This window comes from Microcaecilia unicolor, chromosome 14 (assembly GCF_901765095.1).
Source record: "Microcaecilia unicolor chromosome 14, aMicUni1.1, whole genome shotgun sequence".
Lineage (NCBI taxonomy): Eukaryota > Metazoa > Chordata > Amphibia > Gymnophiona > Siphonopidae > Microcaecilia > Microcaecilia unicolor.
In genome coordinates, this window is record NC_044044.1 from 2,871,201 (window position 1) to 2,883,603 (window position 12,403).

Below are 12,403 nucleotides of genomic sequence, written 5' to 3' on the forward strand. Positions count from 1 at the left end.
CTATTTCAGTAATGGCTTATGGACTTTTCCTTTAGGAAGCTAACCAAACATTTTTTTAAACCCCGCTAATCTAACTATATTTACTACATTCTCTGGCAACGAATTCAAGAGTTTAATTACATGTTGAGTGAAGAAATATTTTCTCCGATTCATTTTAAATTTACTACTTTGTAGCTTCATTGTGTGCCCCCTAGAGCTAGTATTTTTGGAAAGATTAAACAAGTTATTCACCTCTACCCATACCACGTCACTCATTATTTTATAGACCTCTATCATATCTCACTCAGCCGTCTTTTCTCCAAGCTGAAGCGTATTAGCAGCTTTAGCCTTTCCTCATAGGGAAGTCATCCCATCCCCATTACCATCTTCATTGCCCTTCTCTGCATCTTTTCTAATTCCACTATATTTTATTTGAGATGCGGTGACCAGAACTGCAAACAATATTCAAGGTGCAGCCGCACCATGGAGCAATACAAAGGCATTATAACATCCTCATTTTTGTTTTCCATTCCTTTTCTAATTATTCCTAACATTCTATTTGCTTTCTTAGCCGCCACCACACACTGAGAAGAGGGTTTCAACGTATCATCAGCGATGACGCCCAGATCCCTTTCCTGGTTGGTGACTCCTAATGTGGAACCTTGCATTATGTATCTATAGTTAGGGTTCCTCTTTCCCACATGTATCACTTTACGCTTGCTCACATTAAACATCATCTGCCCAGTCTCGTAAGGTCCTCTTGTAATTTTTCACAATCCTCTTGCAATTTAACAACTTTGAATAACTTTGTGTGGTCAGCAAATTTACCTCACTAGTTACTTCCATCTCTATCATTTATAAATATGTTAAAAAGCAGTGGTCCCAGCATAGACCATTTGGGAACCCCACTATCTACCCTTCTCCATGAAGAATACTGACCATTTGACCCTACTCTCTGTTTTGCCCCTGGTACAAAATAAGTACCTGAATATATGTAAACCGCTTTGAATGTAGTTGCAAAAACCTCAGAAAGGCGGTATATCAAGTCCCATTTCCCTTTCCCGTTTCTAATCCACATCATGAGGTACTTTGTCAAATGCCTTTTGAAAATCGTGTGTGTGTGTGTGTGTGTGTGTGTGTGTAGTCTTGGTATACTTAATGGATTGAACTGGGAAATGAGAACCAGAAGTTCATCAATGCAATGGGGTAAAAAAAAATGATGAGGACAAGCTGTCCTGGAAAAAAAAAAGGAAATAACTCTCATTGTTTGATGGGATACTACTACTACTACTACTATTTAACATTTCTATAGCGCTACAAGGCGTACGCAGCGCTGCACAAACATAGAAGAAAGACAGTCCCTGCTCAAGGAGCTTACAATCTAATAGACAAAAAATAAATAAAGTAAGCAAATCAAATCAATTAATGTGAACGGGAAGGAATAGAGGAGGGTAGGTGGAGGCAAGTGGTTACAAGTCAAAAGCAATGTTAAAGAGGTGGGCTTTCAGTCTAGATTTAAAGGTGGCCAAGGATGGGGCAAGACGTAGGGGCTCAGGAAGTTTATTCCAGGCGTAGGGTGCAGCGAGACAGAAGGCGCGAAGTCTGGAGTTGGCAGTAGTGGAGAAGGGAACAGATAAGAAGGATTTATCCATGGAGCGGAGTGCACGGGAAGGGGTGTAGGGAAGGATGAGTGTGGAGAGATACTGGGGATACAAAATCTATTGTTTTCACATCAGAGAGTTTGCACTTTTTTTTTTTTTTTTTTTTTTTAAGAGTTCAGCAGTAGAATTTCAAAGGCTAATGCTGATGGATAAGTTGCTGAGAGAGAAATCTATCTTAACACTTCATGGAAACAAATTATTGTGCATACCACTGAAAAACAACTGATATTTTGTAAATCAAAATGAGTGTTCCTAAGTTATATGCTATCAGTTAAGGGGCTTTCCCTAAAACCAAGTTCTTACATGATGCTCTCACCAGCTCTGCTCCCCTCAATAAAACATGCATTGCTAATGCTTAAGGCAGGAGGACACAATCACACTAAGGCACCCCTCCCACCCAGCATCAGGCAGGCACCCCTACCTACCTCCCACCCACCCAGCATCAAGCACCCCAGCCAGACAGCCAGAGCATCAGACCTTCCTTCCTCCCTCCCTCCCTCCCTCCCACCCAGCAGCATCAGGCCTTCCTCCTTCCTGTTCCCTCCCTCCCACCGAGCACCAGGTTGCACGTGTGCCGTCCAGTTCCCTCCCCTCCTCCAAAATTTAAAACTTCATACCTGCTCGGGGTTAAGGGAAGGCGGCGTCGGCAGCCCCCTAGTACCTTTAGGGCGGGACCAGAGCTTGAGAGACAGAACAAAGGGAAGCTGAAGGCGCGCCAAGCCAGCACGCTTTTCACTGGTGCTGCTGACGTGCTGTGTCGCTGCCGACGCCGCCTTCCCTTAACCCCGAGCAGGTATGAAGTTTTAAATTTCGGAGGGAGGGGTGGGAGGCAGGCGGGGAAGATCACAACTGGGCTGGGGAGGCTTAGCCTCCCCAAGCCTCTTATAAGGGGCGCCTATGGGTCTGACCCAGTACGGCTACTCTTATGTTATATAGATTAGGGTCTGTCCATGTTCTGCATGTGTGACTGAGTTGAAGGATTCTGCCAGCATGTAGTGTCTGTGTAGGAATGTGTAACAATGCAGCTTGTTCCAGTTTCCCCAATAGTAGGTATACTGGTGCTCCAGAGCCCAGAGTAATATATATGGCACTGTCTTTTCATAGGTGGGTTAGGGCTGTTATGATGTGGTAAGTTTTGTGTTCTAGAGCAGTGTTTCCTAAGTTGGTTCTGGAGTACCCCCTTGCCAGCTGACTGTGATTCGTGTAATATTGAGGAGTGTGGTAGCCGTGTTAGTCCACTCTTAAGGTTATCAATAGAAATCAAACAAAATAAAACATGGAAAAGAAAATAAGATGATACCTTTTTTATTGGACATAACTTAATACATTTCTTGATTAGCTTTCGAAGGTTGCCCTTCTTCGTCAGATCGGAAATAATAGCACATTTGCTTATTTCCGATCTGACGAAGAAGGGCAACCTTCGAAAGCTACTCAAGAAATGTATTAAGTTATGTCCAATAAAAAAGGTATCATCTTATTTTCTTTTCCATGTTTTATTTGTTTGATTTCTATTGATAAGTGTAATATTGAGAATTTGTTTATATAATCTGTAAGTTGTTTGGCTACCGTGCTTTCCATCAGTTTGACTAACAACGGAATGGATGCTACTGGACGGCAGTTAGTGATTTCATTTGTTTTTTTCTTGGTGTCTTTTGGTATCGGGGTGAGTAGGATGTTGCCATTTTCCTTAGGGAAGAGACGTTGCTGAAGTATGTAATTTAGGTGGGATGTGAGGTCTGCTATGAAGTGGTCAGGGGCAGATTTCATTAGGTAGTTGGGAAAGGTATCTAGTTTGCAGTGAGTGTTGGAGAACCTGCTGATCGCCTGTGTAACTGTATTGACGGTAAGTAGGGTGAAGTTTAACCAGGTTCGGTCTGCCAGGTATTCTCCAGTGGTTGGGTCCAGCTCATTAAGGAAGTTTTCGATGTCAGTGTTGTCATGAGGTAGCGTGTTGTGTAGGTTTACAATTTTTTCATTGAAATTCTTAGCACGTTTATCTGCAGATGAGATGTCTGTATTCGTTGTAGTGACTAAGTTGGTGTCTAGGAGTTTGTTCACGAGTTGGTATAATTTCTTTGTGTCTTTGTAATCTGTCCCTATTTTAGTTTTATAGTATGATCTTTTGGTCTGTCTTATTGCGTATTTTCTTTGTGATTGTTTCCATGTGTTGAGTGTGTGTTCGTCTTTTGTTTTTCTCCATGCTCGTTCGAGTTTCCTGGATTGTGTTTTTAGCTTTTTCAGTTCATCGTTGAACCATGGTATCGAGTTATGCTTTCGTGAGGTTCTTGTTCGTAAGGGTGCTATTTCATCTAGTATGCATTTTGTGACAAGGCTACATCCCAGATGTATAGAATGAAGCAGCAAAACCCTAAACTACATCTACCAGAAGTCAATGCAGGAGGGAAGGTAGAGGGTGATCATGAAAGAAGGGAATGCATTTCCAGTCCCAACAGGGGGAGCCCTGGGGATAGGCAAGCTGGCCATATACCATCTTCGACCACAAGAGGGAGGGAAAATGAAGGAGCCCAGTTCCTCTGGACCTGCAATCAGTATATCATGCCACCCACCTGTACTAGAGAGGGGTGGGGTGAGAACCAGGAGGAGGATTGTATGGATTGTATGGAAGAGGGGGTTAATCAGGCTGAGCAAGGGGAAGAAACCTCAATGGATTGGGAGCTTGAGAGCACTGAGGAGCGCAGCACCTGAAGGTTTGCAAATCTACATTGTTTGGAATTTATTTTGGTTTAAACCCTGTTTAAATAGAGAAGCCTGCTTTCTTTTGTGGGACCTGTTTGCTTTGGGAGAAACCCTGACTGGGGAGAATTACAAACCTGTTTCCCAAACTGAAACCTGATTATTTTGAGAAACTCTGTTGAATTTGAAAGGCTTGTTTATGAAGGGGGGGAAAATCCTGCTTGGGGGCAGGTACTGTTTGTTTGCTACTGATTTTGACAACAAGGAGGGATTTCAAAAGGACTATTGCCTCCCCCTCACGAAAGAGGGCACAGACTTTGTGTTTAGTGGGCTGATGTACTAAGCAAGGCAGAATAGCCCTAACCCAGGGCTCTGGAGTGAAGTTTTGGTCATTAACCTGAAAAATAAAGGAATGTTTTGAAGTATCCCCTGGTGGCAGTTTGTGAAGATCTGGCTATTCGCGGGAGGCGGCTTCCACCCCCCATACTGGAGCAGCAGGCTCGTTTACAATTTGCATCTTTTATCCCATTCCATGAGGAAGTATATGAAGTCTGTGCTGTCCATTCATTGTTGTATATCAGTTGACAGAATGTTTTCGTGTCTACTTGACCTCTTGTGCTGTAGAATGTGTATTGTATTTGGTGTAATCCCTTCTTCCGCCAGTGTAGGGATAAGCTTAGTTTGTAGTGATCCATCCAGGGTGTTTCTGACCATTTAATATCTGTTATTATTAAGTTCTGGTCTGTTGAAAGTTTGTGTGAGATGAGATCAAGTGTGTGCCCTTTGGCGTGGGTTGCTTGCATTTGTGGCCATTTGAGATCCCATAAGTGGAGGAATTCCTTACATTCCCGTGCGTTGATTGAGTTTGGATCTTCTAAGTGAAGGTTGATGTCTCCTAGTACTAGTACATTGGAGTTGGTTACACATATGTTTGAAATGAAGTCCATGAAGTTAGTTTGACCTTCATTCCAATTACCTGGAGGTCTGTAAAACAAGACACAATTCAAATGATGTGAAAGAAACAGTACATACCAGTGTTTATGACAGACTTAGATGTTATGGCCAGTCCTATTCGTGCAGCAAACAGGTCCCTGGAGTAGCCTAGTGGTCAGTGCAGTGCACTGTAGGGAAGGGGACCCAGGCCCGTATCCCACTCTGTTACACTTGTGGTGGAAAGTGTGAGCCCTCCAAAACCCACCAAAACCTACCTTAGCCAAATATAGGTGACACTTGCAACCACAAGGGCTATTGTAGTGGTGTACAGGTGGGTACAGTAGATTTTTAGTGGGTTTTGGAGGGTCATCATACAATATAAGGGGGTAACGGTGAGATCCCGATTTGACAGTGCCAAACCCCTATGAGAAAAACTGCACTGGCTCCCAATCAAAGAACGTATTACTTTCAAAATCTGCACCCTGTTCCACAAGATTATCTATGGCGATGCCCTGAGTTATATGGCTGATCTCATAGACCTACCAACCAGAAACACAATTAGAACATCACGAACATACCTAAATCTTCACTACCCTATCTGCAAGGGACTCAAGTACAAATCAATTTACGGATCCAGCTTCTCCTAGATAAGCACACAACTATGGAACGCATTACCGAAAGCCATAAAGACAACGCAGGATCACCTCAATTTCCGGAAATCACTAAAGACCGATCTATTCGAAAAGGCATACCCTACTGATTCAACTTAAGTAACTGAACTCAGCAACACAACGAAGCCATAACCTGCAATGAACAATATACCACTCTTCTCTTGATTCTGTAATGTTCTGTAACAACATCACTCTGTATTTGTTTCATCACCGGAGGTGGCTAACACCTCACGGTACTATGTAAGCCACATTGAGCCTGCAAAGAGGTGGGAAAATGTGGGGTACAAATGCAATAAATAAATAAATGATCACGTAGTGTTTTGTTGTGGATTCTGATTGAGGCAATTTCAAGTTGAGGTGTCATGGACTCGGCAGTGGTTTCAGTGTAAAGTGGGATCGATAGATTAGTGCTATGCCTCCGCCTCTCTTTTCCTTTCTGGTCCAGTGTGTGATTTTGTATCCTGGAGGGCACAGGATTATAGGGTCCTTTTGGTAATGGATCCAGGTTTCAGTGATAAAGAGTAGGTCAAGGTCCCACATTAATATCCCACATTAAACATGAATTAGATTGAAACCTGGGAACATTTTATTTTTTTCCTGTGCTTACATCAAAAGAAAAAGATGGCTGTGGGAACTTGCTTCTTTTGTTTTGTGGACTGCAGATGTATATTATAAAAATGCACTTGATATTTTTATTACTATTATTTAAAAGACAGATATTGAATAATGAGGGCAGAAGGCCAGAGGTTCCAACAAAGGATATTTATTAAAAATTCAGTAAAATAACAATGATTCAAAATTAGTAAAATGATAATGACTGAATTTTGAGTCAGTGAGGGGCATTTTCGATAAAACGTCTAAATCAGAATTTGACGACCCCCTTCTTCTTTTTTGGCTGTATTTTAACTCTTAACCCCCATTCACCTGTTCAGTACCCATGTTGCTTTAATCATTCCCATACTAAATGAAACTCCCTAATCCCTTATTTGTCTTGTTTGTGTCTTGAATAGATTGTATGCTCTCTCTTACTTGTTTATGTACAGTGCTACATATTTCTAGTAGTTCTATAGAAATGATAAGTAGTAGGAAGCACAGATATTTGCCATATTCTGTAACATGTAATGCCATTAAGGAACATGAAGTGTAGGAGCAGTGGAGAAGGAAAGTAGATTATATACAGTCTTTTGGATTAGAAAAAGTTAAGAGGTCCCTCAGAGAGTTGAGGGATTGAAGGATTTGTGCAGAGAGTTTTGGGATTTTCCTTTGTGACACTGCTTGCCCTATTAAAATGGCAACTTGTGAACTTGATTATCTGCCTTTTTAAAATAACAATTGTTGTCTTTACTATTAATTTCAAGTTCTGAATCTTTTAACAGAGAGATATTTAAATTGGAAGAGCAAATAGTTTGCTCTGGCTTAGAAAGGAAAGTAATCAAATCGAATCCAATTCAATGTCTTTCATCACTTCAAAAAATGAGAATGAGACCTAAAATGGCATCAAGAATTTCTCCATGTCGCTTATGTTTTTGGTATATACTAAAAGAAAATATTATTTGGTTGGACACTATCCAATTGTCATCAGTTTTGAATGCATCATTTTTTGTGTGTATAATTAGGATGGACTCATGCTATCTGAAGCCACCCCTCTCAAACCTGCTTCTCACATACCAGCCACAGTGCCTCACCTTCGATCCACTGGTGTAGCGTTCAGTTCCTTCAATGCGGGCAGTGATGGGCACACCTCTGAGAAAGACCTGACCTTGTTGCTTCAGGGGCTTCATGTCATAGACCACCATGAATGGACTTAGAAGGATGGCTGCAAACACAAATTAGAAGGTTAGAGTTCAAGATATGTATCCATGAGCAAGGCTCTCCCTTCTGCCCATCCCCTCACCACCCCCACCAGGGCCAACAGAATACTTAGGTGCCAAGTAACAACAACTGCAACTTATATAATGACCAGCAGATGACACATTTCTAAAAGTAATTGGCTCCAGTCCTAAAATGCATGAAAGGCAATTCAATAAGCTGACATTTAAATTTGGGCACCAATAGTGCACCTAGTAAACGGTGTGTCTATCTCACTTAGCACACAACTACTGGAGTAACATACAGAGCATAAGCATATCACCAAGTAATGTACATAATATATAGAATAACAGTTGTGCACCTTACATGGCGTATTTAGGTGCACCCACTTAACCAGTCACTGACCTGTTGTAAGTAGGCATGCCTAACTTTTGGTGTGCTAATGCAGCTTTCTGCTAATAATCTGTACCAGTTTAGGCATGCCATTAGGCTGTTATAGAAGTGGCACTAAACATGCCCCTTTGTGGCACCTAAAATGAGTTTTCAGTTCATGTACAGGTTTCAGCGTGTTTTGCTACTGACAATATATAATTATATGTCGGACTGACACAACAAGAGGACTATTGTTTGATTCTACGGAGTGAAACAGGCTTATACTTGTGCTTATTAAGATACTATGTATGTAAAGGGGATTACTGATGTAACTGAAGGGTGAAAGCGTGAATGTGCTGGTGTGAATGAGAAATGGGAGAGGGGAGACGTCTGTAATTTTAAATGTTTGTATTGTATGTGTACTGATATATGTGTGTGTATGAATAAATCAACGATATAGTGGTAAATTTTCGGAGTGCAAATTTGTGGGTCGTGTAAGAACAGCAGTCTGTTTATAAGAGTTAGTCCCCTTGTGGATAGGACCTAAAATAAGGTGCCAATTTATAGAATTTCCACTATAAAAGGGAAAGCAGAGATTACAATTCAGACACTGGAATAAAAAGTAACTTACCTTCAGTTAAAAACAAAAAATAGCAAAAAGATGGAGGCGGTTCAAAGAATGGAGATAATCAAGCCAAAGAGCATAAAACAAAGAATTTATTAAAGAGATCCAACATGGACATTATATTGATAATTAGCCTGTGTCGGGGGCCCAAAACAAAATTAACACACAAAATTAAAATCCAAAGGCAAAAGAAGCTGTGCTTTTGAAGATAATTCATCTTGACCAAACTGAGTTTGTTCCTGGGATTCAAACCAAAGATAATATTATTTATTTATGGTTCATTTATACCCCACATTTTCCATAAACTAGTGCTTAATTTGATTTGGACATTCAGGTAGGAGGGGTTACCAGCCTTGTTTATGTTTATTACAAATTCTGTATCCCGCCAAATCTGAAACCAGGCCAAGGTGGCTTACAATAAAATCAAATTAAAAATGAAATCATCAGAAAGGAACTCAATTTAAAACAAGAAAGATAAAACAATCAAATCACAGATATACAAAAAAAGTAACCACCAATCACCTAGCTCAGTGTTTCCCAAACCTGGTCTTGGAAACACCCCAGCCAGTCAGGTTTTCAGGATATCCACAATTAATATTCATGAGAAAGATCTGCATGCACTGCCTCCACCACATGCAAATCTCTCTCATTAATATTCATTGTGGATATCCTGAAAACCTGACTGGCTGGGGTGCTTCCAGGACCAGGTTTGGGAACCACTGACCTAGCTATTGAGGCACAGCAGATCCATTAGCCTTTGGAGGGCCCAGATTCAATTTGGAAACAGAAAGTTTCTTTAAAAAAAATAAGCCTTAAGCAGGGTATTAAGTTTGTGAAATGACAATTCCGACCTAAGAAAAGGGGGCAGACAATTCCAATGGGAGGGGGAAATAAAATAGTAAGCTAAAGCACAGGTAGGTTCATAATGAGCAAATCTAGGTGATGGAAGGACCAATCGGTGAGAGTCAAGAGATTAAAGAATACGTGAAGAAGTGTACGGAATGGTGACAGAATAGAGATATGGGGCACCTAAGTGTAGCACCTTGTACATTAGGCAGAGGACCTCTTGGTGGTCACTGATGCTGAAAAAGTATTCGACAGGATGTACTGGGGAATTATGTATGAAACCTCCTCTTTTCTATCTACACTTCTTCCCTTGGTTCATTAATCTCATCCCATGGCTTTTCCTACCATCTCTATGCTGATGACTCCCAAATCTACCTTTCTACCCCTGATATCTCACCTTGCATCCAAACCAAAGTTTCAGCGTGCTTGTCTGACATTGCTGCCTGGATGTCTCAACGCCACCTGAAATTAAATATGACCAAAACCGAGCTTCTCATTTTCCCCCCCAAACCCACCTCCCCGCTCCCCCCGTTTTCTATTTCTGTTGATGGCTCTCTCATTATCCCTGTCTCCTCAGCTCGAAACCTTGGGGTCATCTTTGACTCTTCTCTCTCCTTCTCTGCTCATATCCAGCAGACCGCCAAGACCTGTCGTTTCTTTCTTTACAACATCCGTAAAATCCGCCCCTTTCTTTCCGAGCACTCTACCAAAACCCTCATCCACACCCTTGTCACCTTTCGTTTAGACTACTGCAATCTGCTTCTTGCTGGCCTCCCACTTAGTCACCTCTCCCCTCTCCAGTCGGTTCAAAACTCTGCTGCCCGTCTCATCTTCCGCCAGGGTCACTTTACTCATACTACCCCTCTCCTCAAGACCCTTCACTGGCTCCCTATCCGTTTTCGCATCCTGTTCAAACTTCTTCTACTAACCTATAAATGTATTCACTCTGCTGCTCCCCAGTATCTCTCCACACTCGTCCTTCCCTACACCCCTTCCCGTGCACTCCGCTCCATGGATAAATCCTTCTTATCTGTTCCCTTCTCCACTACTGGCCAACTCCAGACTTCGCGCCTTCTGTCTCGCTGCAACCCTACGCCTGGAATAAACTTCCTGAGCCCTTACGTCTTGCCCCATCCTTGGCCACCTTTAAATCTAGACTGAAAGCCCACCTCTTTAACATTGCTTTTGACTCGTAACCACTTGTAACCACTCGCCTCCACCTACCCTCCTCTCTTCCTTCCCGTTCACATTAATTGATTTGATTACTTTATTTATTTTTTGTCTATTAGATTGTAAGCTCTTTGAGCAGGGACTGTCTTTCTTCTATGTTTGTGCAGCGCTGCGTATGCCTTGTAGCGCTATAGAAATGCTAAATAGTAGTAGTAGTAGTAAAATTGGTCCAAATTTTATGCAGTGGCCCCCAGCACCTGAAAAAGATAAAGAAGTCTCGGTAGTATGTTAATTTAACTGCGGCTATTCTGATAAACCAGGAAAGATGTAATCTCCTCCAGCTGTGCAAGTCTTCATTAATCATCTTTAAAAAGTTTGGATAGTTGACTCGATAAAGTCCCATATATCTCGCAGTCAGCTGAACTCCCAGACATCTCAAGCCATCCAAGACCTAGTGAAAGAGAAAGGATACATTTTCTCTTGCTTCTACAGAGTAACATTTTTAAATTTATTTGGTCAGAAGGAAGTGATGTCACCGACCAACATGGTCGCTTGAAGCGAGAGCTCCCGCTACCCTGCGCTGAATTTTTTGGCGGTACCCCAGTGAGCTATATATTTTGCAGCACAATTCAGGTGATCGAATGCCCGTTTGTTCGGGAGACACGGAAGAAGCATGAGTGCGCCCGTGAGTCTCGCTCATTTTGCCTTTTCAAGCAATTCAGTGGCGAAGCACGTGGCAGGCGAGGTACCGGTAACCTCGAGCCCGGCGTGCTGTGTCGCAGAAGCCCGCGTCTCAATATTTGTTTGTTTCAGAGCAGGATTGAGAAGCCCCAGAGTCCCTTAAGTCTTCAGAGTTGAGAGAGTGGCTGTTGGAGATGCGGGCAGACCTTAAAGCAGTCCGTACGGACTTAGCAACTTTGGGGGCGGATTTGCGCGGTGAAATTCGGGATCTGGGCAATCAAGTGGAAGAACTGGACACCCGAATGGAGGAGCATGAGGCAGGGATCTCTACCCTAGATCAACGGATGGAGGAGATGCGTACTGGATTCCAACAGCTTACAGGCAAATTGGAGGACTTGGAGAACCAGAGTCGGAGACGTAATTTATGGTTTAGAGGCCTACCTGAATCGCCAGCATATATTAATTGCGAGGAAGTGGTACAGAATCTAGTGAGTGCCCTATTAACAGAGGCAGGGACTCCGGTGAACCCGCGTGAGGTTGTTTTGGAGAGGTCCCATACAGTGTTGGGCATGGCAAGATGCAATTTACTTAAGGACATAATAGCTTGTTTCCATGATTTCAAACTCAGAAAAAAGGTGCTACAAGCAAGTCGGAAACTTGATCATTTTAAATGGGATTCCTACCAGATTGCAGTATTTCAAGACCTGGCTGTAGTTACTTTAAAGAGGAGAGCAAACCTGAAATTGGTCACTGGGAGATTGCGTGAGTTGGGTATCAAGTATAGATGGCGGCACCCATTTGCTCTAGCATTTTATAAGGATGGCCGTCTGCATCAAGTCAAATCGGTGGCTGAGGCACAAGAGATTTTGCCAGAAGGAGATGGGGATAAATTGGCACCACCCAACAAGTCCAGATCTGTTTCCATGTCGGCGCATCCGAAATGGCAGCGGGTATCTAAGGGT

At 42.4% G+C, this 12,403-nt stretch overlaps 1 protein-coding gene across 2 annotated transcripts in view; it reads right to left on the bottom strand.

Moving 5' to 3' along the window:
- PLD2 (phospholipase D2) overlaps positions 1-12,403 on the bottom strand; it is a 215,903-nt gene that overhangs the window by 152,225 nt on the left and 51,275 nt on the right. Inside the window, exon 3 of one of the 2 annotated variants that reach the window (XM_030187610.1) lies at positions 7,624-7,754. In XM_030187610.1, coding sequence (XP_030043470.1) covers positions 7,624-7,734 — 111 coding nt within the window. In that variant the 5' untranslated portion in view covers positions 7,735-7,754. The remainder of the gene's footprint in view (positions 1-7,623; positions 7,755-12,403) is intronic. The other variant, XM_030187611.1, reaches the window with a different exon arrangement.